Source organism: Trichomycterus rosablanca, chromosome 5 (genome assembly GCF_030014385.1).
Source record: "Trichomycterus rosablanca isolate fTriRos1 chromosome 5, fTriRos1.hap1, whole genome shotgun sequence".
Classification (NCBI taxonomy): Eukaryota; Metazoa; Chordata; class Actinopteri; order Siluriformes; family Trichomycteridae; genus Trichomycterus; species Trichomycterus rosablanca.
This window is the reverse complement of record NC_085992.1, coordinates 27,586,550-27,612,709: the sequence shown is the minus strand read 5'-3', so window position 1 is coordinate 27,612,709 and position 26,160 is coordinate 27,586,550. Positions and strand designations below refer to the sequence as shown.

Sequence of the window (26,160 nt, the reverse complement as noted above, 5' to 3'; positions counted from 1 at the left end):
AATTATAAATGAATAAGATTACAATATACAGCACAACCTTACATTTTTGTTAGGATATACTGTGTTGTCAAGATACTGTGTCTGACATCTAGTGGCAAAAAATAAAAAGAGACATAGAACTAACGTTTAGAAAGTCAACCCTTGGAGAAGTAACCCATTAATTCTGGATTTGCCCATCTAAAGAAAAATCAGTTCATGTGTACCAAATATTGAGCCAATTCTGAGCCGATTGGAAAAATCGTTTTTTTTTAAATAAAGGCTTCAAAAGCATCCCTAAAAAGCTTGAGTATTCATCAATTTACAATAAAACAAATTACAAACAAATGAAGAAAATACAGAACTGTTGCTATTCTTCTTGGTAGTAAGAAAAGATCCCACCTAAGAAACTGCATGCAATGCTAATGGGGGGGGGGGGGGGGGGGGGGAGACATGCAAACTCCACACAGAAAGGACCCGGAACCGCCCCACCTCCAGGTTAATCACGACCACCTCTAATACTGTTGGTCAGCAGGGTACTGGTGGAAACTATACTACTGTTGGGCCACAAAGAAGACGGAGACGGAAAGAGGGATAGAATGCTCCACAGCAGAGAGAGAGACAGAGGTGGAAGGGTAGAAATATGAGAGTTGGAATTTTGAACATGTGCACTGGTAAAGGAACTGGGAAAGCAAGCTCAACTGATGGAAAGGTTGACATACTATATGTACAAGAGACCAAATAGAAATTAGGCGCTTTAGAGATGGGTTTAAACTGTTCTACCATGGTAAAGATGGGAGGAGAAATAGAGTAGGGGTAATTTCAAATGAAGAGTACATTAAGAATGAAGTAGGAATGAAAAGAGTGTCTGACAGAAGGGTAAGTGTTATGCTGGAAATTAATGGAGTGCTAGTGAGATGGAGGAGAAAGAAGACTACTGGAGTGAGTTAGAGGAAGTGGTGGAGAGGGTACCCAAGGAAGAGAGGGCTGTGATTAGAGCTGACATCAACAGGCATGTTGGTGAGGAGAATAGAGGTGATGAGGAGGAAGATTTGTTGTTAAGGATACTAATAAGAAAGAGCAGATGGAAATGGCTGTAGTGAACACACATTTAAAGATGAAGGAGGAACAGTAGACAGTATCAGTTGGTGGTCTGTATGATGTCTTTGGAAGTAAAGAGGAGGAAAAAAGTGAGGGCAGAACCAAAAAAGAAGGCTATGGGGTGAAATTCAGAAATTAGGTCATACAGGCGCTGGGTGGTGGCATATGGTTGCTAGACAACTGGACAATTACTACAAAAGTGCTGAGGAAATCAGCTATGACGGTACTTGGTATGACATCTGGACAGAAGAGAGGAAAAAGAGACTTGGTGGTAGAATGAGAAAGTGCAGGAAAGTTTAAGAAAAAACAGGTTGGTAAAAAAGAATACTTGAACAGTACTTTAAAGAGTAATTTGAAGAGCACTTTGAAGAGCTGATAAATGTAGAAAATGTGGGAGTGTGAAGATTGGATGGAGTGCCTCGAATTAGCAAGGAGGAAATGAGGGCAGCTATAAACAGAATGAAGAGTGGAAAGGCAGTTAGACCAAATGGCATCAGCGGAGGCATGGAAATGTTTGTGAGATATGGCAGTGGAGTTTTTAACTAGATTGTTTAACAAAACAAGTCAATGGAATGGAGGAGAATGGTTCAGATTTTTAGGAATAAGGGTGTATGTGCATAGCAGTAGCAACTACAGAAGTATAATGCTGATCAGCCACAGCATGAAGATCTGGGAGAAAGTAGTGGAAGCTAGGTTAAGAAAAGAGGTGAGGATTTGTGAGCAGCAATATGGTTGTGTGCCAGCATAGTGCACCACAGATACAATGTTTGAAGTAGGCTAGAATTGGGGACAGTGGTAGCCTAGTGGGTATAGCTTTGGGCTATCAATTGAAAGGTTGAGAGTTCAAATCCCAGCTATGCCATGCAGCCACTGTTGGGTCCTTGAGCAAAGCCCTTAACCCTCGCTGCTCCAGGGGCGCCGTACGATGGCTGACCCTGTGCTCTGACCCCAAGTTTCCAAACAAGCTGGGATATACGAAGAAAGAATTTCGTTGTACTGTACACCTGTAAATGTACTGTATAAATGACAAATAAAGACATTCTTCTTCTATAAGGAGTTGCATGATGTGTTTGTACAACTTCAAACCAAAAAAAGTTGGGACAGTATAGAAGATGCAAATAGTAAGAAAAGTTTCATATTTTGTCTATTAACTTCTTTTCGTTTGTTAATATTCATTCATTCCTGCATTTTAGGCCATTCCAAAAAAGTTGAGACTTAAAGCATATACCACTTTTCAATATTGCCTTTCCTTCTCACACTTAAAAGACATTTTGGCACTAAGGATGCCAAGTGATGAAGTAATTCAGGTGTTATTTTATCCTATTCTTTCTGCTAACACCTCTGAACGTGTGCAACAGTATGGGTTTATTGTTGTTACATTTTTTGTTGCATTTTCCTGGGACGTCCATGCATTTTTCTACAAGACAATGCAAAACCACTCATTCCACAAACTGCACACATACAAAGGTTTGGCTGATGATGGATGTATGATGGATATGCTGGTGGCTGGGGTGACAGAGGAGGATGCTTGGGACAGGGCAAGATGGAGACAGATTATACACTGTGGTGACCCCTAATTGGAACAGCTAAAAGAAGAAGAAAGTACGTAGGAAAAAATGCAAAAAATACAAAGAACCACATCTTTTTTCAGCAATAAAGAATGATGAAGGGAGCATGAAGGTTTATGACTGCTTAGCTACATCAGCACCTGGACAGTTTGCAGCAGATTATGCCAAGTTCACACTACACGACTTTCCAAGTTGTCATGTAGCAGTACAGTTCACACTACACAACTGGATCTCACTACACGACTGATCAGCGATAGGGGGTTTCACACTACACGATCTATCACCAACTGGAATCGCAGACAAGCTTCTCTGGTCTCACAAACTACATTTTGTCACAAAAACAAACGCGAGAAGTGACGAAAGGTTTATAATACCACGTCTAAAAATGCAAGTCAACAAGTAGCGAGAGATCAAAGTTTGTGCGCTGATGTGCAGCGTAAAGTGAAGGAGAAAAAATAAATGAATCTAAGTGGATTTGGCTTGGATTGTTCTATAGTGAGATGGAGGTTAATAAATATTTTTTGCAATGCAACGTTGGTGTTTTGTAGAGAACAATAATGTCAGGAATACTGAAAAACTTGTGTGTGCCGATGTATTCTGATAGAAACTATATTATGCCCCTGTCCCACCTTTTTACAACTTCTCGCCTGCGTTTCTCCTCACCCCGTATTTTGCGTTCTCACTGGCTGTTCGACATAGCACTCATTGCCAGTCGGGCAACTCAGATCCAGATATTTGACATGCTAGATATCTGTCTTCAGAGCACTCGGCGAGCCGCTCGGATCGAGTTGTTAAGCAGTTCACACATAGTGATTAAGAGACGAGTTTCGATCGTTGAGCGAACACCGAGTTGCACCAAGCGAAAATCAGGGCAAAAATCGTGTAGAGTGAACTAGGCATTTGGGACATATTACATTTTAAATAAAGACTAATACATTGTACTGAAAACTATCAGGATTGTACAGCTACAAGACTACCAGCTGAAGTTAAAAAGGCGGTTTTCTCGTTTTTCAGTTTTAGTTTTTGAAATATAAAATGAATGACCTAATGTACATGGACCAAACTGCCACCTGACCAAACAACAAAACCAAGAGAATGGAGTAAAAGTATAGCAGTTTGCTTTTATTTGACAAAAATATCTTAATTCAATTTAAAGCTGACAAAAATATGTTTATTTAACTAAGTAAATAATGTAAAAATGTGCTTCGGTACAGTAAATAAGACTTTTTTATTCGTTTTTAAACAACTCTGTTTTAAACTGACACGTCTTCGTTTAGTACAGGTCAAATTCGCGAAGTTTCCAGGTCTTACGCTTCGTGATGATTTGAAAAGTCAGGCTGCTGTGCTTCGCTCTACCACTGGGGGCGCAGAAATCATGTCTTTCCTCGTGTCTAAAATCGCTCACTCCTTTACTAAGGAGCATGCTAAATACAGTAAGTACACGCCCCATACTGCAGTATAGGGACTACTTTGACAAGTACAACAGTACGCTAAATGGGACGCAGCCGGTCGTAAAATAAGTTTCGACTTCCGTTGTTGGAACGGAAGACAGAGACGTACACACATAAGCAGAAGTGGAAATATGGTGGATGGGGTTTGTATGAGTAAAAGATATAACCGAGTTCACTAAAAACGAGTTCAGGCTGGGCAACGACGTTTTACCGCGGAAAAGAAAACCTCGTCGAGTGAGGGAGAAGCTGCTGCAAGAGGGGAAACCCTGTAACACTGGAGGTAAACGCTAGTAGTTTTTCTTTCTGAATTAGCTTGTTGGCTCCTGAACTGCTGCGGCCTGAGCGGTATGACAACAGTCAACTGGCAACAGTTAGCCAGTTAGCTTAGCATGCTAGCCAATATCTAGCGATGGGTTGTGTTAGACATTTACTTTCACAAACACCTATTTACAGTAATTCTGCGTCATAACGCACTGGGTCTGAAATACTTGTAAAGTTTTAGTCAGATATGTTTTATTTAGATGAAACAGTTAACGACCCAGTCATAGCATGGAGGGGGAGTGGCTCTCCTGAAGCATTCAGATGTGAGTCAGCATCAAAAGTCTGGAATCAGAGATGACCACTCTTCTAGTAAATTCTCATCGGCTTCGTTTACTGTAAACGTGGCAGGATAGCACTTTCAGTTGTGTGTGTGAGTGAAATAATCGTTTAAAAGTGTGAACGTTAGCTAAAGCTTTGTTACTGTTTGAAAGTGAAACTTGGCACCGGTTGACACTTGGACCGAAGTCGAATTGGAAAGAGGAGAAAATCCGAGAAGGCATCGATCGGAGCACAGTTGTTTTTACCTTCTACCTGATTGGTCGTATAGATAACTTAATACTAGTTAACTGCGGCTTTAGGTTAGTCAGTACTACACCCTAACCAGAATTTGCTTATCATGACGTGACTCATTCATAGTCAGCTTCATCTGTTTAACTTGGTTAAGTGGGTAGCACTGTCGCCTCACAGTAAGAAGGTCCTGGGTTCGATCCCCAGGTGGGGCGGTCCGGTCCTTTCTGTGTGGAGTTTGCATGTTCTCCCCGTGTCCGCGTGGGTTTACTCTGGGTGCTCCGGTTTCCTCCCACAGTCCAAAGACATGTAAGTGAGGTGAATTGGAGACACTAAATTGTCCATGACTGTGTTTCATACAACCTCGTGAACTGATGAACCTTGTGTAATGAGTAACTACCGTTCCTGTCATGAATGTAACCAAAGTGTAAAACATCACGTTACAATCCTAATAAACAAACAAACAAACTTAACAGCTTGTTTATATATCAATGTAACCATATATTAACACTATAATACTTTCCTGTGTAACTTGTGCTTCAGTAGGTGTTGGTGCTTTTATAAATCCATAAATCCATGTCTTAATCTATACCTAATACTTAATCTTTTCAGTGATGCTTTGTAAAAATACAAAATATAAGATACAGGAATATGCCAAACAATCACACATTGGAAATGTAATGTCACGGTTCTGCTTGACCAACCTTCTATCTCTGCTAAAAGCATTTACAAGGATCAAATTTGTTTGTTTAGTCAAATTGTTTTGAAATCTGTGTTTGGAAATAATTGGAATTTATTCTTGTCATGCTTTAAAAAACCCTTTTCTACATTTAATTGTCTTAGATATCTAAACCAACTTTTATTTAAGTCAAAGAGAACTAAACCAATAGTACAGTTTTAAGATGTTTTTATTGAGTAGCAGTATCACTTTAATTGCCACATTGGAGAGGGCCTTTAAGTATTAACTGCCCATTTAAGGTCCTGCCACATCCTCACTGTGGTTCAAGTCCATAACCCTAATTTTACATCTTTGGAGCCATTCAGATTTGTACTTGCTCTTTTTGTTTAAATAACACAACATCCTCATTTAGGATTTTCTGGTACAAAGCAAAATTCATGGATTCAACATCCAGATTCTGAAGCAACCATGCAACCTCTCATCACATTACCAACACCACCACTCAGTTTGACCGCTGGGATTCTGTTGTTATTGTGAAATGCTGTGTTAACTGGAACAAGTCCCTTATTTTTTTAAATGTTTGTACTCAGAGGGATCTTAGTAGGCTGGCAACGCCTGGAAGAATTTACCATGGTTTCCAAGTTTTGTCTCGTTGTCTCACATTGTTATTTGCTGGAGTCCAAGAGCGTTAGAAATGGCTTTGTTACTGTTTCTAAACTGATGTTTAATATATGTTTGATTTTGCTTACAAATGTCATTTGACATTTGTGTGCTGTATAAGACATTGTGGCCTACCTTACATTACTGAAGAGATTTTATTTGATAAATGATGTTTAAATTTACCAGGGCTGGCAAAAATCCAAGCAGTGGTTTGTCTAGTGAAGTCTAACTGAATTTTTTGAATTTTGTAAATAAACAGGGCAAATGTTTATATATATATATATATATACAGTACAGGCCAAAAGTTTGGACACACCAGTCAAAAGTTTGGACACACCTTCTCTTCAATGTTTTTTCTTGATTATTTTTATTTTCTACATTGTAGATTAATACTGAAGACATCCAAACTATGAAGAATTATGTAGTGAACCAAAAAGTGTTAAACAAACCAGAATATGTTTTATATTTTACCAACTCTACCTCTGCACAACCCAACTGATGGTCTCAAACACATTAAAAAAGCAACAAATTCCAAAAATTCACTCTAGACAAGGCGCAAACATTCATTGAAAACCGTTCCAGGTGGAAACCTAATAAAGCTGGTTGAGAAAATTTCAAAGAGTGTGCAAATCTGTCATTAAAGCAAAAGATGGCTACTTTGAAGAATCTAAAATATAAAACATATTCTGGTTTATTTAACACTTTTTTGTTTACTACATAATTCCATACATGTTCCTTCATAGTTTGGATGTCTTTAGTATTAATCTACAATGTAGAAAATTTTAAAAAAATTAAGAAAAACCACAGGAATGAGAAGGTGTGTCCAAACTTTTGGCCTGTACTGTATATATATCAGTAATTTCTAAAAACTATGTGGCACAAAGACCTGCCACATAGTTTAATTGAAGCATATGCTGAAAAGAACACCCTACCTACAGTGAAGCATGCCACTAGCTCTGCAGCAATGCTCTGCAACTTATCTGTTTCCAGTAGGAGGGCATGATGAATGGAATCAAATATTAGGAAATGCTAGGAGAAAACAGCATGTTTTGTTTGAGGAAGCTAATTTTGGAAGTCATTGGACCTTTCAACATTACAATGATCCCAAGTATACCTCAAAGTTCACCAAGGCTTGGTTTCAGAAGTAGTCCTGGATTATTTTGGAGTTGACACCATGCTCGCCTAACTTGATTACCTCAGAAAATCACAAACCCAAGAATTTTTCCTGACAGCTGTAATCAATGAAAGTAAGCAGCAGAGCTTGAGCATGTAAACATTATGACCTGTGGCTATGTTTAAAGTAGCAGAAAGGTAGATTAAAGTAGATTTTTGTGAAATGGAACCTGAAATTGAACCTTTCTTTTTATACCACCAGAAATGATAAAATGATATAAATGAATAACAGTTTGTTTTCTGTATGTTATGTTTTCATATGTTATGTTTCCTACTGTGCTTAAAATAATCATGTCCACTATTTTTTAAAGAAAAAAATGTGAAATTAGGCAGTAATGTAGAACAACAACACAAGTCAGGAAATACATTTTACACTATGAAAGTCAGTCAAGTGTCTAGCATTCTAGTGGAAGCACAATAACGTGAGAGATGCAGCCTTTATTTTAAAGTTAGCAATATAGCATGGTTAGCTGAGGTCTAATTTTATAGTGCATAAGGCAGCATAACCTAATTATTTTTGTTAAGACATTAAGTTACACATACACAAAGTTTAGCATGCTACATGTAGCCTGTTTACCACCGCTTCTGTTTTGTGGGAGAAAAGTTTTTTCCCATTAAGTACAGTTTTCATAATTTATTTTAACTGATAACTGACTGTCACCAGTCAATAGATATAACTGACAAGTTTATTGCTAATACCAGTCCAAAATAAATAATCTGCGTGTTTTATAGAAACATGTCTTCATTGTTAATTAAATGAAAAACAGTGTAACGTAGTTTGTTTGTTTGTTTATTAGGATTTTAACGTCATGTTTTACACTTTGGTTACATTCATGACAGGAACGGTAGTTACTCATTACACAAGATTCATCAGTTCACAAGGTTATATCGAACACAGTCCTGGACAATTAAGTGACTCCAATTCACCTCACTTGCATGTCTTTGGACTGTGGGAGGAAACCGGAGCACCCAGAGTAAACCCACGCAGACATGGGGAGAACATGCAAACTCCACACAGAAAGGACTCGGACTGCCCCACCTGGGGATTGAACCCAGGACCTTCTTGCTGTGAGGCAACAGTGCTACCCACTTAGCCACCGTGCCGCCCCGTGTAACGTGGTAAAGGTGGCAATAATCTAGAACCGTAAGAAGAACAGAAACACAGTAGGCAGTAACGGTTTAGCTTTCTCAATGTAGATTTTAAATGGTAGCCGGTAGAAAACGTTTCATTACAAGTGCTAACTAAACATGCTAATCAGCATTATTGAAGATGCTATCGGTTTGCTTTTTCTGACAGCATCATTGTGGTTATCATGCAACCCATTTTTCTATTTATACTTTTACTTTCAGCTGTTAAAGAATTATTTCAGTGATTTTTAGCTGATAGCATTGATCAAACAATTACTTATTTGTTACTTATTAACTGGCTATTTATTAATATTTGTAATTGATATTTAACCTCACAACATATACAGCTGTTTTGATTTAATATCTCAATATCTCTTTGATATTTTTATTTGACTTCAGTAGCAAATGCAAATAACTTAGCTTAAATCCTGCTACCATGTATGTAACCTGTATGTCTTTTGATTCAATCCCTAGCCATCATGGTGGGCGAGAGGCGTAATGGGAACCTGCTGGTCCAGCTGGGTTCAAAACAACAGGCTTACCCAGAGGAGCTGATTCGTCAGAGACGCACCCATGATGGTCAGACAGAATACCTGATCCGCTGGAGCCTGCAGGCTGTGGATGATGGCACAAGTTCAGGCAGCAGTGGTAATGAGGGTAGCAGTAGTGGTCACTCGGGTGTGGGAAGCTCCAGCGGCTGCACTTCAGGCGAGAGTAAGACGGAGAACATCCTTATGTGGATGTCCACAGAGGATGTGTATGCCAACTGCCCCACGCTGCTGGGTAAGCGGCCACTGCAGGAAGAGAAGGCAAGACCGAGTGGCCAGTTTCACTCAGACGTCACCTTTAACGAGGTGGACCTCTGTGACATGAAAGAAGACGTCAAGAACCTAGTTGATCGTGCGCGAAAGCAAATGGCCAAGAACAACGATTTTGCCATCAGTCTCACGCACACCATTCATGTGCTGAGTGCCTACGCAAGCATCGGCTCCTTGGTTGGAGTTTTTAAGGAGACCGGTGCACTAGATCTACTCATGGAGCTGTTGGGCAACAAAGAGCAGCAAACCCGCCGCAGTGCTGGCAAGATGCTCCGCGCTTTGGCCTCCCATGATGCAGGTATGCAACTGCTATAAATGTATCACTAAGATTGGTTTTCTTTCACTACAGCAGTCAGTTTCAAGGATTTACTTAACTGTTGCTTAAAAATAAACATAGGAGACAGAGTATATGATTAAACTGCACTATGTGGCCGAAAGTACATGCTCACCATGTGCCAAATCTGTCGACAATAATATGGAGTGGCACAGTTATATTGGAACAGGAAAGTTGTTGCGCCAAGGTTAAGGGCATATCATTTATTTTAGGTTATTGATTTTATAAAGCTGTCATGGGTATGACTGTCACCCATGACATATTTATGAAACATATGTGTCCACATACTTCTGCCATATAGTGTCTATCATCTATTGGTTTACATATTGTACATGGCCAAACATCACATTTATGTGTTTGCTAAACATCATATGTCAAAATAATATGCATTCATTAGAAAATAGTAAATTGGTGCCATTTTACCTAAGGTTTGAGTAAAAGCAGTGAAAATGATTTTGTGGGGTTTTATGGAGGTGTTGCACTTGGTTATAATTTAAAGCAAGCCCACTTGTAAGCTTCTTCTATTGAATTTACTCTTTTTAGAACCCAACATGCTAGAAAACTCTTAAATGACCCAGGATGGCAGGCAGTCATAGTCAAATTTCATTTGTTGTTTACATTTTTATTACTTTTGAATGTGATTTTCCTACAACATTTAAAACAGCAAATTTTTCCATTTACTTGAGAAAATTTTTGCTTTCCTTATCCCATAGTCATTTAGTTTATTTCCACATGGACTCCAGTTGTTTGATTGCAGACGAGATTGGCATATGAAGAATTGAACTGCCCCACCATCATTGTTGTTTCTATACCCCAGACAAAACTAGAACTGAAATGTGTATCTAAAATTTGAACTTACAGTTTAGAAAAATCAGAGCAATAGTCTGGTTAAAAAATAAACACTTCAGCAATGATCATCAGGTTTAGAAATAGCTTATGTTCCAACATGACCATACCTGCAATGAGGTATACAAGTGAGAATATGCATTATATGTTGATACATTGGTAAATCGTCATGTGATTGGAAAAATACTGACTTTTCTCAATTTTCGCTGCTACATGCAGGTGGTAGGGTCAGATAAGGTCGGGTTACTGTTGTCTTTCTTTCAGCTCGAACCAGATTGGCCAGTTTCCTCCGACTGCGCTAATCAACAAAGCAGTTCCTCTGCAAACCTGGCTATCTTTAAGTGTGTAAATATAGTGCATAAAAATTCCAGAAGCTCAGCAGTTTCTGGCTTACTCAAACCAATGCACCTGGCACCAACAACCAGGCCACTCATAAAATTTTCTGAAATGATAATCAAATGTAGTATTACAAATGTTAATATACATTATAATAGTTTTACATCTGGAAAGCTATAGTTTTCATGTTTACCTGAAGTACCATTTGGATTTCTTAAATCACTGTTTACCTTACAAACATGTTATTTTAGCCTTTATTTCAGTCACTTGAAAATATTTGGTATGTAAATGCCATAGTATTAAACGTTTTTCCTTTATAAAAATAATGTGACTAATTTATTAAGAAATATTTAGGTCAGTGTGGACATAAAAAACAGCTAACTCTTGGGATTCTCTGCCTATGTAATCTGCATTGTCAAATCATTTCACATCAAATTCACAAAATCATTCATCTAAAATCAATTCTAAATCAATAAATGTGAAATATATAAAAAAAAATTATTTTTCTTTGCTTTAACTTTAAAATGTACTGGTGTAAAGTGAAATGTGCACTGTGATCTGTCTAGTCTGTCAAGTCTATTCTTTTAAATTGTTTTTGGAAGTAAAAGACATAGTGCTCTCAGAGCCAAACCTTGAAAAGGACCATTCCGATTGCTATTAATGCAAAGTTCATCATGGTATAGATGTGTTTGTAACATACACATTTGTAAAGCCATCATTAATGCTAAGGGGTACAGTTTTTAGAGCAATGTGCTGCCATCAAGGCTTTTTCAGGGACGTCCCTGCTTGATTTAGCACAACAACACAGAGCTACTTTCCTCATGTGTTAGATCATTGTGGATTTGTAATAAGAGAGTGCAGGTCCTGGATTAGCTAAATCCTAAAACTGTGGTTAGGCAGTTTCAGATGTAAAATTAGGGGATGGGATTCACCCATAATTAAGTTTGGTTTAGTATTATGCTTTGTGTTTGAATGTTACCTAGCAGGTGACGGCATCTCTTATTTTAAGATGAATCACTGTGCCACCCTCCTTTTGTTTAAAATTGCATGGTAGTACCATTTTCATTGCTACTAGCTCTTCTGCTTTACTGGTAACAAAAAAACTATTACTAGGCCAATCAAGTAAAAGTGTTAGTTTTGTTCTTTCTGCACTCTTACAGGAAGTCGTGCTTATGTACTGCTGTCACTTAGCCAGCAAGATGGAATTGAGCAGCACATGGACTTTGACAATCGCTACACCCTGCTGGAGCTGTTTGCAGAAACCACCTCTTCAGAGGAGCATGGCATTTCTTTTGAAGGAATCCACCTGCCACAGGTACTACAGATCAGTTATTGTTAATTGTTTGAAACTGAGGATGATTGTTGCATTTTTGCCCTTTCTTGCTTGATACCAGACTTCAGTTGCTTAACAGTCTGTGGTCTCCATTCTCTTGTTCTCCTTTTTGTAATATCGCCATATATTTGAATTAGGAGAAGAATCTAGACTACAGACAGACCAGTCAAGCACACAGTCTCTGTGTCTACAAAACCATAGTGTTTTAACACATGCAGAACAAGGCTTGACTAAAGTAACAGGAGGTCTCTCTTAAATCCTGTTAAGTCATTGGTACCTTCACAAATATGCAAGTCACCCATGATGTGGGCACTGATATACCTCAAAACATGACACATGTGCTTTACACCATTTTGCTGATAACAGTCTGGATGGTTCTTTTTTAGATGTCTGTTTTTCCTAAAAACAAGCTGAAACATGGACTCTCATCTGCACGTTTCTTTCAGTTATCTGAGAAGCTCGGATCTGGAGAACTCGACAGCTTTTCTGTATTGAGTTAATGTATGGCTTTCTCTTTGATTGTTTCAGGTTGCAGGTTGTACTTCTGAGACAGTATGGCTGTATTTTTTACTGGAGCATGATTGTGCTGTGCTGTCTGAGGGCTTGACGGTCACGCACATTGAATAGTGGTTTCTGACCTTACCCTACAAGGGATGAGTTTACTCTGGATCTCCTAAATCGTTTCAAATTATTTTGTATGGTAGATGAAAAATTATGTATCGTGTTCAGAAATGTTCTTTTTGAACTGGGTGACAACGTTCTCACAAAATTTGGCATAATGTGGTGTACCATGACTTTCCATGCTTGCAAAACTACTGTATAATGCTGGCAATATAGCCACATAGACTTTGGAGTACTTTGTCAATACTCTTGCATCAAGTAATGCAACCTGAAACTATTACATGAAGAGAAAGTCATTCATCAATTCTATACAGAAACAAGTTCTCTGGGCTCGAGTGCTCATCTCAGATGAACCAAACAGACAGTGGAAACATTCCACATCTCAGCTTGTTTTAGGATAAACATAGACATTGACTATCCAGACTTTTATCAAAAAAGCTGCAATAGCCAACATCTGTCATGTTATGGAGGTGCATCAGTGCCCATGCCATGGGTGACTTGATTATGTGTGAAGGTGTCATTGATGGCAGCATGTGTCTCTTTAAAACTCCACTATATACCACTGCATCAAGGTGACGTCTCTTCCTGGGAGTTGCATGGTTATTTCAGCAAGATGATGCCAGGCTCTATACTAATTCGGTATGAACTACAACAGCATGGCTTTGTAGACACAGTGTGCATGTGCAGCCAAGTAAAAGTGTTAGTATCCCTAGTTCCCAAACCACTAAAATGTCACATTAATAGGAAAAGTGATATTTCACTAAATTTACCAGCTTTAATTGAAATAGAGTTTATTTAAGGAAATTTGCTTTTTGATGTCGCACTGGGTTTTTCACCCTTAGGCCACTGTCACCATGTTCTCACTGGGCCTGTTCTTTTGTCTACAAATGTAACAGTTCAAGACTGCCTAAATACAGGGTATTGTCTTGCTTTGGTGAGTCTCAGTTAGAATTCTGAGAGTCATGGGTTGTTATTTCTGTTATTTTATCTCGAGCATGTCAAACATTAACATCCTGCTGAGGTGAATTAATGATTCACACAAAAGTGACTTAGCTGTTTCCCCTATGCTTCACAGAAAGTAAATTTGAGCACTGAAATAATGCTAAAATTATTCAGTATTGGTCCATGAATGTTCATATGAGCTGTATTTCTTTGCTGCAGATCCCAGGCAAACTTCTGTTCTCTCTGGTGAAACGCTACCTGTGTGTGACCTCGCTAATGGACAAGCTCAACACCACAGGAGGAGAGATAAGCTCGGAGCGACAGGAGTCCAGTCCCTCATCGTCCTCCTCCTCGCCCTCAGCAGCTCATCAGTCCGAGCATTCGCGGCTGCAACGGGAGTTCGAGTTCACCATGGCCATGGCAAACCTCATTTCCGAGCTAGTGCGAGTGATGGGCTGGGACCGCAACCGCCAGCCACCTGCTCTTCTCTCAGCGGCTGCAGAAGGAAGGAATGCAGAGACGCAGAGGCGTACTGTGCGCTCCATCTTCCAACCCCGCTCCTCAGCTTCTCCCATCATAGCTGCCTCAGCGACAGTGATGACACCTCCGGCCAAGAAGAAGACGAATGGTTTTAAGAGCCGCACCGATTTTGCGACACGTTCTGCCTATGTGGAGTACATCCAGGATAACCTGAAGAGCGGCATGCATGTGCGCATGCTGGAGGACTATGAGGAGGTCAATGCCGGTGATGAGGGAGAGTTTCGTTACAGCAATGATGGATCACCGCCCGTTCAGGTAGGAATTTGAGGGACCCTTTACCATGTATAAAGGTTTTCATAGATTTGCCTATGGTTCAAACTTTCAATATGTTTTGTAGGTATACTGGAACTCAATCTCCAGAACCTACTGGGTGCATTGGCATATGATTGAGATTCTGAGTAGTGGGAGCAGTGAACAGGCTGAGAAAGAAACTCAGGAAAAGGCTTCTTCTCTTACAGAGACACTGAAACTCACCGCAGGTACAATTTTTAAATAAATTTGAATTTATATATATAACATTTTCCTCTTGCTTGGTCAGCCTCTGCCTCATGCATTAAGCAGTCCTACATAAGACTGTGACATGCATGTTGGAACTCGCTGTACTGCAATTATTTCTCCATGGCTCGTGCTGGCACTTTTATCAGACAGTAGGAATCTGTGTTGTTGAGGTTTTTATTTTATTCAGCCACTCTCACTTCAGTAATGCATCCATGTGAGAGTTTATATGTAAATGAAAAATCTTTATCAATAATTTTAAGCTGCTGTTCAATAAATACACTAAGGTCAAAATTTTTTTTTTTAAGTGTTTCTTTGTGAATTTGTGCTCATTCTGTTAAAGAAGCATTTGCTAGGTCACGTACTGATGTTGGATGAGAAGGCGTGGTTTACAATCAAAGTTTCGGTTTATCCTAAAGGTGTTCATTGGGGTTAGGTCTGTGGTAAAAAAAAATATGTGAACCTGACCATGTACTTGCTAGGCATCCTGTTCCAAAACTATGGGCATTATTTTGTAGTATGCTTCTTGTTGGACGAGAATGGAGTGTGCCCAACATTGGCTTGCACATATTTCAATTTGTAATGGCTGAATTCTGTAATTAGGTAGTGTCTTGATATACTGTACTGTTGGTCATATAGTGCGCCTGAGTGGGACTTAAATTTGTGCTTGACGTATTTTTATGTCTCTTGACATGTGACCTGTCTTCCTTCTCCTGTATACCAGTGAGTCAAATGTTCTCTCTGAAACCACCTGGTGGGTTATATTCGCTACCATATTTAATGGACGGCCCACAGGATGATGCAAACACCCTTACCCGCGCTGAGTGGTGGGAGGTGCTCTTCTTTATTAAGAAGCTGGAACCAAAGCAACAACAGGAGGTCAACAACATCCTTCAACAGAGCCTTGATGAACAGGTCATTACTTAATTATTTCTGGTGGTATAGTGAATTACTCTGTAAACTTTTTTACCATTTAGATGCATTATTATTAGATCAGCAGTTTAAGTCTGTGTTCTTTTATTTTTTAGATGGTGGAGGTGGACGATGCCACTCTAATTCAGCTGTCAGTGTCTGGCGAGTTGGCCCGTAAGATCTTGCACTACCTAAAAGAGACACTGCAGGCCTCCTGTCTGTGCGATCTACTCTGTTCACATGCTTTTACCAAATACTACCTGCGACGTGGCAGAGCCAGCCTAAAAGACGAGGAGCTGTTCAACGAGAGCTCCCACAGTTCCTCTGGATATGGCAGTCAGGAAGCCTCGTCGTGTTCTACAGTGACACCTAAAGCTTCCACCTCTTCAGACTCATCAATGATAAATGGTTGTGCTTCTAAGAAAGCCAAAAAAGAAATTCCTGCGGAAACTAACATCTCTAGCAGTGACACGGAAAGTGAGCTACCAACGGAAGATGAAACTAAGTATCCTGAAGACCTGCAGGAAAAGATGAAAGGTTGGTTGTATTTGTGGATGTTGCTTGTTTCTGAAAGCATGCAGTCTGTGCTTGAGTCACAAATGTAGACACACTGATTTGGTGTATTTATATGCCTGGTGTATTAGTGGCTATCACCTTATCACAATTTTATCTGTTGACAGCCACACCAGTAGTTACGATTTAGTTGACTTTTCCTCTAAAATTCATGTTTATTATGTGTAATTTTATAATTAAACAATTACATAATATCTCAGTTTTGTTTTTAATAAACTATAATGAGAAGACGTTACATATATACATGACACAAACATTTATACATATATAATTTATTTAGCTGTGTGATCACATAAAATATGAAATTATTTATCTTGCATGTAAACAATTATTCTGCACTCCTTTGTTGTAGTGTTCAGTAACCCAAAGGTGCAAGGTAAGGATACGTTTCTGGATAAAATCGGGGAGGTTGTGGACATCATGAATAAGAGCAGCTCTGATGCTGGCCTGCAGCTAGCTGGCATGAAGTATATCTGTAAGCTCCTGGATGAAGAGGGTCCACAGGAGCGGAGCACACTTCGATCTGATTCTGCTCAGAGTAATCGGTAGGACTCGTTTCTGCTTTTTTATTGAAATTGTGTTTTGTTCATTATTTGGCATAGGCTTAAACTCTAGTACTTTGGTGATCATTCATTTTGCTCTGTTGTTATGTAAGTTATGCTGTTGTTAATAGGCCACTAGAAACTGTATAAAGAAAGTAAACTGTGTTGTTATACTGATACTGATAACACAGTGCAGTATTCTGTGATTTAGGATTCAGCTTCAGTCAAGCAATTTGTTAAGTAAATGATGACATTGATGACATTAGTGGAGCACATCATGGTTCAAATTAAATTGTGTTTAATACTGTCTTACTGCTCTTTAAAATATTATATATTTTGTATGACCAATAGTGTGTAGGCACCTGATTATACGCTTGTTGGACCCCCAACCTTTTGCAGCTGTGAAAGCTTACCACACAATTTTGAAATCTGGGAATTTGTGTCAGTTTAGTTAAAAGAGCTTTTCTCATGTTGGATGAGAGAGAGCCCAGCTCAGAATAGATGTTCCAGGTGTTTAATGGGGTGAGGTAGGGCTGCACAATATTGGAAAAAACTGGCATTGCGATTTTTTTTCTTCCTGCGATTATATATTGCAATATTAAAAAAATTATTAATAATATTAATAATGCATGTATCTTACTCTAAATAAGGGGCTCATCTGTGAAAAGGGTGGTGCGTACAAGGGATACAAAAGATTAAGACAAGCTACATCTTTGTACTCGGTTGAAACTGAGCATTAAACTAAGAAAGCTTCAATATCACATGATGGAATTAACAGGATTGACAAAATGGGTCATTTAATATTTTATTTCACAATCAAAAGCTTTTCAAGTAGTAAACATTATTTTTTTTAAAAACTATACAAACAAAAGAGCAGCTATACACCTGTTCGAAATCCGAGATGCCTTACTAAGCTCACTACTGAGGCATCTTAATATTTCAATGTTATTTTGACTCAAGAACGAGTGAGAATTGGAAGCGTCCTTAGTGATGAAGGCAATCCCAGAATTCATTGTGGCAATTCGAATAACCTGCCTTATAAAAGTCAATGACTTATTAGAATCCTCTCTACTGAGGCAGCTGCCTATGTAGGTAGTACAGCAAGGCAGCTCCCTAGGTTTTCGAACACACTGGTAGATGTGTCATGGAAAATGAGAACGATGTGAATTTTCGTTTTGTGTCAAGCAGCAAAAAAGTTGTAGCATGACGTATTTGATTTCATTTGCATTAAGTGACATGGCACGTCCTGCGATGTGACTATTGCGCATGTACACATCGCGATGACGATGCTGAAACGATATATCGTGCAGCCCTAGGGTGAGGTCATGTCCGCTTATCCAATTAGGGTCGGGTGGGGGCTGGTTGCAAGGCACACAGTAACACCCTGGACGGGGCGCCAGTCAATCACAGGGCAGACACACATACACAGACATACACACACCCATTCACCTATAGGGCAATTCAGTGTCTCCAATTAACCTGACTGCATGTTTTTGGACTGTGGGAGGAAACCTACGCAGACACGTGGAGAACATGCAAACTCCATACAGAAAGGACTCGGACCGCCCTGCCTGGGGATCCAACCCAGGACCTTCTTGCTGTGAGGCAATAGTGCTACACCACCGTGCCGCCCCACCTCTAGTTATACTTTATTGAAATTTGCTTTGTTCACATGGTCACAGTCCTGCTGTAAAATGGCCTTTCCTAAACTATTGGAACAAAGTTGGAAGTATAAAATGTATTTTGTCTAATTGATTTATAATTGTATAACTGTTAGAAATGAGTGAGACCAAAAGATCACTTACTAACTAGTAGGGGTGTTCACATAAATATTGTATATCCAGCAATAGAATTTTCTGCCCTTATCATTTGACTAAATTATTGTAGGATGCTAAATTTAGTAACAAGTAATGCTGCTAGCCATAACATGAACATTTTTTTTTTACAGGGACAAGGTCTTAAAAATGCTGGTAGAGATGATTGGAAGCCAGACAAAGCAAAATGCCATTGTTGCACTGCGGCTTACGCGCAGCCTCATGCTCACATATGAATGGCGGGTTTCTTTCGCGACAGAGGGAGGAGTGAAGGCTATTCTGTCCTGCATGCAGGAGTATTCCACTTGCACACGGGTGCAGCAAATAGCATTAACAGTAAGTCTTCTCATTGATATTGCAGCCCTATTTAGTCTTTAATGGTTGGGTTTGGTTGATTTGCTCTATGGTGCTAAACTGAATGTAGACCTGTCAGTAATGAACAATATAGCTAAGACGTGAAACTAATACTAGCTAAGAACATGTAATAAGCATGCTAAATTGTCCCTGCTTTATTTTATTGGACTGCAAATAAAATAATTGGTTGTTTTAAGGCACATACAGTTGCCCAATAACCTGAAAACATCGCCCCACAGGCTGTAGTTAAAGCAGTCACTTTTTTTGGCTTGTGTTATTTACTTATTTATGTAATAAAAGACAGAACTTTAGTTACTGTGTTTTTCAGTTTATTTTAATCAAGAGTGTGACATGAAATTAAGAGTATTTAATAAACATATGTCTTTTCTCCAGACGTTAAAGGTCATCACCGGTGCCAGTAAGCATGACCTGCGCAGTGTGGGAAGCTGTTTGCCCCTCTCTGAATCTGGTACTCAGATGATGCTAGAGATCTTTGCCAGCATTGGTTCAGCAACACCTGAAGGTTCAAAGGGGCTTCTTGGGGCTATTCCCTCAGCTATTGATCTCATGCTTAACACTCCTGGGTAGGTGATTAAGCACTGATAGCACACTTGGTTTACTGTGTTAGTTCTGTGTACGATGCCCATGTGCTGATATTGCAATATTCTGTATTAATTTTTAAAGCCTATTTAACCGATTTACTTAAGCATTTCATCTTTGTCACAGTGCGTAATAGTTTCAGCACTGTTCAGCACTTATAAGCAAGGGGTGCTTATAAGATTATTTTAATGCAGTTTTACAGTAAAAATAACATCCTATTGCCTACTTGTCTTATACTGTCTTATATATGTCTTATGCCTTATACTTAAGATAAATTAGATTAATTATGCTTAAGTGGCGCAACAGTAAAACATGCTAGCTCACCACTGCTGAGATTTTAAGCTATTATATTTAGATTACTTTTGGCTTGTGATTTATAATCAGCCCAGACATGACCATTTGTTGTGTGCAGTTATTTGCCTAGTTAGTTGGGTAACATGTGGTTTTATTATTGTAGCTTGGGAATAAAAGTTTGTTTTTATAAAGACAGTGGTGACATTGTTTCAGATCTTCTAGAATGTGCCATTAACAGTGTGTGTCTCTCTTTAACTCAGCTGTGGTCAATATGTACGAAATGGACTGTTGGTCACAATCATGCTGATCTCCAATCACAAGAGCCTAGCAGAGCAACTGGTGGCCTGTGAAATCACCACTGTACTTAACAAGTGCCTCTCTCCCCAGTGCCCAGAGACCATGCTGGCTATAATTGGTCTTGGGCTCATCACCAATGTTCATAAACTGGAAAAGAAAGGTAATACATAAACTCCTGTGCTTGTTTTGAATGGCGGTTTTCTAGGAATGTAACGATGCACCACAATACAGTTAATAACCAATTCAAAAAATTCCACGATTCAAATCAATTAGACATGTAAAATGAATCAATTTTCACTTTAAACAGCAGAGGGCACTGGCGCTATACACCTCACCTGGTTGCCAAATTCGGGGTTTTTCAGCCAAATTGAGCTTAATTCAAAATTGTTTTGTATAGTTTGTACCTACCTCAGAAGTAAAAGGCCTTCATTATTTAGATAAATAAAAGATAATCACAAATACAGTATTTTATTGTATTTTTTTAAGAGAAATAATAAAAGGAAACTTTGTCAAAATTTGTTTAAAAAATCGGGAAAAATCGTATCGTGAATCGCATCGTGGGTAGAATGTATCGTTACATCCCTACGGTTTTCACATAATAAGCATTTTGCACTCACCGTGATGTTGGGTGCATATTGCCGCTTACCATGGCTTACCAAATCTTTCACATGATACAAGGCAAAATTGCTTTCTGCTTACCACTGAGCTGTGAGCTTTAATACAATGCACAATATCGACTGACAATATTGCAGTTTATTTAAATTCAGTTTTGTATGAAATGGATTTCAGTTTTAAACATAAATGCTCTGCAGTGTTGTATTTTTGAGACATGAGAAGATAAAGAGAAAAAAGTAGGTTCATGAAACTTCATTTCATTAAAAGGGGAATCAAATTAGAGCCACAAATATTGAAGAGCTATGAAGCCAGAACATGTGATTCCAAGTTGAGGAATCTTGCTAACTAAAATGCAAACCCGTTCCCCATTTTAAAGACCATGCCATATTATTTTCTCTCAGTGCCGTGATTTATTTAATGTGGAGTTAACCAGTTGAGGTTTGTGAATCAGTGATAATCAGGTTCTCTTTGACGTGCCTGTGACTCACTTCTGTCTTAGTCATATAAACAGTTTGTCTTATTGGCGGCGCTTTAAAAAGGTCAGTTCAAACAGTTTAAATCAGATTGACCTTTGAGCACAGCAGCAATCTGTAAAAACCAACTTCAGACTGGTAAATCTGTGCTGTTTGTGATGTTTAGGGTCCTCACTACCTAACCTTGCTGTGTATCATGTGAATGCAGCATACTGTTACAGTTGTTGTAAAGACATTTAGGGTTTTAAGGCTTTTTGTTTTCAAACAGAACAAGTACATGTTTATCAGAACAGTAAATGACATTATTGATTGCTTTCCTATAGAGTCTAAAGAGGAGCTTGGCTTCAAGCACAAAGAGCTGAAGATGTTAGTTGTAGGTCTGAAGGAGATGAGTACTACCAAAGATGTTATCCAGACCCTGGAACAACTGCTGTGTGATGACATTCCTGAACTGGAGGAGGAAAAGAATGAGGTGATGCACAGCTGTGACACCTTTCAGGATCTGGTACGCCTAATGGATCAGCACAGATTGGATCGCGCTGTGCAAATTTCTCTTCTCAGGCAAGAAAATGTCCATATCATTTACAGCTTTATGTTGTTGTTTTTATTGTAACTTTGCTTGTCAGAGTTGAATTAATGATTCAACATGATGTTTTTGTCATTTTGCCATGTTTTCCCTCTTTTTAAGCATTTAGCTTATGTTGTACTGTCAGCCAAAATTTAAAGGTTCCATACAAACATTTCTTAAAAATGACAAAAGAAAAAGCTGTGCTGTGATGTTATGCTATGACCGTATGAAGTTTAGGTTTTTTATTAATATTGGCCACTGAAGAAAGACATACAAGACATACTTCTCTTTATATATTGCTTCTTAATATTTGCATTAAGGAGCTTAATAAAAATCTAGACTTACATCCACAACCCACACTTTAAATAAACAAATCAAGTCTTTAAAGTAAATGTTTTATCAACTGACTATTTCTGATGCTACAGATATTTGTTTGTTATATATTTGTTTTACTGCATTTTCATTAACAGTAATATACAACTTCACACTTGATGATGAGATGCAGTTGTTTAGAAGTGTTTTTTCGTTCTACAAACTACATAGTTTGTAGCAGTATCATTCACATTGCACTAATTGCAAATTCTACTTGGTACAGTAGTAATTTTTGGACACTTCAACTGACACTGGTATTTTTAGCTCATATTAATTGGTTTATAAAATTGGAACTAAATTTGTTTTTCTAATAAGAAGAAATTCCCACTGTTAAGCCAAAACCTGTCGCAACATTCTACAAATAATTTATACTAAATGTCTTATAGGCCACTCCAGATTTACAAGTATCTCTTGATGGAGGAAGAGGCACAACTGCCAAACATGCCATGCATTTTTTTTTTACCATAAAACACATCTTACTTAAATGTTCAAACTTCAGCACTTCTACATCAACATATTACTAAGAATGAACCCCCTAAATACATTTTTGGAAAGACTCTGCCAGGAAAAACGTTCAGTAGGATTTCTACAGCACATCATTATCAAATGCCTGATATAAACATTGCAGATGACAATAGCCATATGCCTACAAAGTGTATGCAATGAAATGGCCATAAGGTGTATGCTAATACTGGATTATTTCCTCCCTCTTTTAGTATTAATATGAGTAATTTTAGTGTTAATAATGTTTTTACCTGTCCAGGAAGTGCAGATGGAAATTAGCTTGTTAGCTAACTCTGGTGCAGTGCATCTTTGTGTGATTAATGTATTGTTTACATGGTCCCTAAACAATAAAACGAATAAAAAAAAATTTTAAAAAATGAAATTACAATAAAACCAATTAACAAACTAACTGTTTTAGTAGAGATAGGTCTGGTCCCACAGGATGGAAAATGGAAAACCTCTAGATGTCATGTTTTGCATTTAACGTCAGCTATTTATATTAAATAACTTTAATTTTTTTTTTTATCTTTGATTACTGCATGCTCGACAATCAGTGGAATGTTGCTCATTATTGTTTTATTTCTTACAGAATCTTGAACAAATTTTTGGACAGCTATCAGGAGGATTTGCTGCCATTACATGAGAGTATTGAACCTTGCCTGTCCTCTATGATAGCCTGTATTAATGACAGAGAGGTAGTTATTTATCTTTGTGTACACACATTTACACTCGTTGTCAATTTAATTCTTAATTCCTTTAATTTCTAATGCTCTTGTGCCTTTTTGTTACCATCCAGGCAGTTCAGCAGTTTATCCGTTATCTTTATCGACTGGCTTCTCTAAATAAAGACTATGCTGTAGTTATGTGTCGTCTTGGCACTAAGGAGGCCCTTGTTAAAGCTTTGGATAAGCACAGCACCAACCTGCTTCTGGTCACAGAGCTACGGGATCTTATTAATGATTGTGAAAAGTATGCCAGCCTTTACAAGAAGATGACCACCAGTGTGTTGGCTGGATGCATACAGGTCAGTAACTGTTATATTGATCATGTCTTATACCTAGAAAATTGTAATAAAATAGATGTCTTTTTTCTTCCTAGTCAGTCAATTCAACATGTTAACTGTGTTTTGTAGATGGTCCTGGGCCAAATTGAGGAGCATCGCCGCAACCATCAACCCATTAACATCCCATTCTTTGATGTGTTCTTGCGCAACTTGTGCCAAGGTTTGATGTTTAATAAAACTGTGTTTATTAACTAAAATATTTATGACATTTGACCTGACCTGGACTTCAGTTTAATTTAAAGACTTAGCTTAGATTAGGGAGTTTGCTCTGGAAGAAATAAGATAATAAATAAGAAAATAATTTTATTCCATAAATTACTACATTTTACCCAAATCCCAGATAAATAGTATATTTAATAGTAAATAGCAGAAAATGACAACTGGTCCTAAGAAATGCATTGTTTACCGATCTTGAATAATGCAAAGAAGAAACACAATACTGTTTACACTAATGTTTTAATTTAGGAAAAGTTTAGAAATCAATATTTGGTTGCTATAAATAACCATGCTTTGTAATCACAGCTTATATGCATCTTGAAATGCTCTTAATCAATTTTCCACATGGCTGGCACAAAAAAATCAAGTAGCTCTGATAGCAGATAGTCCATCCTGCATTCTCTTCCATGAGGTTTGCAATAAGGGGTTTAGGTCTGAAGATTGGTCTGGTCATGGGGTCTTAATTAGGTGGTTTTCCATCCATACCTTTTTTGTATCATGCTAAAATTCCACTTGCAAAACTGTAACAGTTAGAGTCCTCAGTTCCCGAGCCATTAAAAAGTCTCATTAATTGGCAAGGGGATGGAACCCGGATAAACAGGCCTCTATCCCAACCTTTTTAAGTGTGTTGCAGGCATCAAATTCTAAATGTGTTTATATTAAAAAAAAAATACAATAAAGTTGATTGGTAAAAACATTAGAAACCCTTTCTTTCTACTTTTATCAGTTAAATAAACAGGTTCTTGTTTTGTTGCATTTTACAAAATACCCATACTTTTGTGAAAATTAAGTTTGTATGTATTATTGCCCTAAGAACCATAAACTATGTAATATTTGCCTGTAAAGCAAAGCCCAATAAGGTGGTTCTTTCTATGTCATGATAGTCAGCAACATACTATTTAAAAAAGCAGTTTTTTTAGTTTATATTAGATAAACAGTGAACAAATGTGAAAAATACAACGGTTTGTGGTAGTATTTATATAGGCTATAAGGATTAAACCCTGCATTTAGTTCACAACCTAATAAGTAATAACATTCTACCCTTAGTTTTATGTTTTTTTGTTTTTTTTCAGGTTCTAGTGTTGAACTGAAAGAGGATAAATGCTGGGAGAAGGTAGAGGTCTCCTCTAACCATCATCGAGCTAATAAGTTAACTGACAAGAACCCAAAAACATATTGGGAATCAAATGGTTGCACAGGTTCTCATTTTATCAATATCTCCATGCACAAGGGGGTTGTCATTAGGTAAGTTTGTGTGTGTGTGTGTTTCTGTGCCTTGTATAGATACGTTATGTATTCACTGCTACAGTTATGTTTATTGTACAGCAGATTTAGAAAATATTCAGACTCCTTGACAAATCCTTTTGTGTTGTGGATTTGATATTGAATGAATACAATTGCCATAAAACCTTTCTAGAGTTCATCCAGCCAAGTTAGGCATTAGTGCAGGAACAACCTTGCACAAATTGGTGTCCAAAAAACCCAATAGTCAAATATCTTGTCCTGAGGCATATAAGTTAGGTGAATGTCCATGACTGTGTTTGACAATAAACTTAAACTGATGACTCGTGTAACCTGTAACTACCTGTCCTGTCATGAATGGAAGTGTAAAACATGATGTTAGAATCATATGAGTAAACAAACTTTGTAAATGTTATCACTTTGCAGGCAGATGGCAGTGCTGGTAGCCAGTGAAGACTCAAGTTACATGCCGGCTCGTATTGTAGTACTGGGAGGAGATGAGTCCACCAACCTAAATTCTGAGCTTAACACTGTAAGAAAGCACACTTCCACCGGTTGTAGATATAGTATAAATGAAATACAATGTGTCATTCCATTCATTTTAGCTAAAGGTTTGTTTTGCTGATCAACAGGTTAATGTGCCACCATCTTCCAATCGTGTTGTACTACTTGAAAACATGACTCGCTTCTGGCCCATCATTCAGATCAGGATCAAGAGGTGCCAACAGGTAATATGTTGATAGTTGCACTGCTTTCTGCTGTGCTTTTTTTGCTCTGGTTCTAATATGTTGGTTAAAGTAATATAATCTGAACTTTTAATTTATTGAGACAAGAATGCTCTTGTGTATGTTCTCTGTTAGTATGAGTAGATGAAATAGAGCTAATTTAATCT

General features: G+C 38.1%; 1 protein-coding gene across 3 annotated transcripts in view; it reads left to right on the top strand.

The window, feature by feature from the left end:
* The first annotated feature begins 4,045 nt into the window (after positions 1-4,045).
* LOC134315027 (cullin-9) overlaps positions 4,046-26,160 on the top strand; it is a 56,090-nt gene continuing 33,975 nt past the window's right edge. For 2 of the 3 annotated variants that reach the window (XM_062995934.1, XM_062995932.1), the window contains exons 1-18: positions 4,201-4,376; positions 9,039-9,680; positions 12,059-12,213; positions 14,014-14,589; positions 14,672-14,813; positions 15,554-15,744; positions 15,858-16,278; positions 16,667-16,859; positions 18,805-19,006; positions 19,418-19,608; positions 20,179-20,375; positions 21,627-21,864; positions 23,337-23,442; positions 23,544-23,771; positions 23,880-23,970; positions 25,100-25,271; positions 25,695-25,800; positions 25,901-25,996. In XM_062995934.1, the coding sequence (XP_062852004.1) occupies positions 9,044-9,680; positions 12,059-12,213; positions 14,014-14,589; positions 14,672-14,813; positions 15,554-15,744; positions 15,858-16,278; positions 16,667-16,859; positions 18,805-19,006; positions 19,418-19,608; positions 20,179-20,375; positions 21,627-21,864; positions 23,337-23,442; positions 23,544-23,771; positions 23,880-23,970; positions 25,100-25,271; positions 25,695-25,800; positions 25,901-25,996 (3,942 nt within the window). In that variant the 5' untranslated portion in view covers positions 4,201-4,376; positions 9,039-9,043. Of the gene's footprint in view, positions 4,079-4,200; positions 4,377-9,038; positions 9,681-12,058; positions 12,214-14,013; positions 14,590-14,671; positions 14,814-15,553; positions 15,745-15,857; positions 16,279-16,666; positions 16,860-18,804; positions 19,007-19,417; positions 19,609-20,178; positions 20,376-21,626; positions 21,865-23,336; positions 23,443-23,543; positions 23,772-23,879; positions 23,971-25,099; positions 25,272-25,694; positions 25,801-25,900; positions 25,997-26,160 lie in introns of those variants that run through there. The other variant, XM_062995933.1, reaches the window with a different exon arrangement.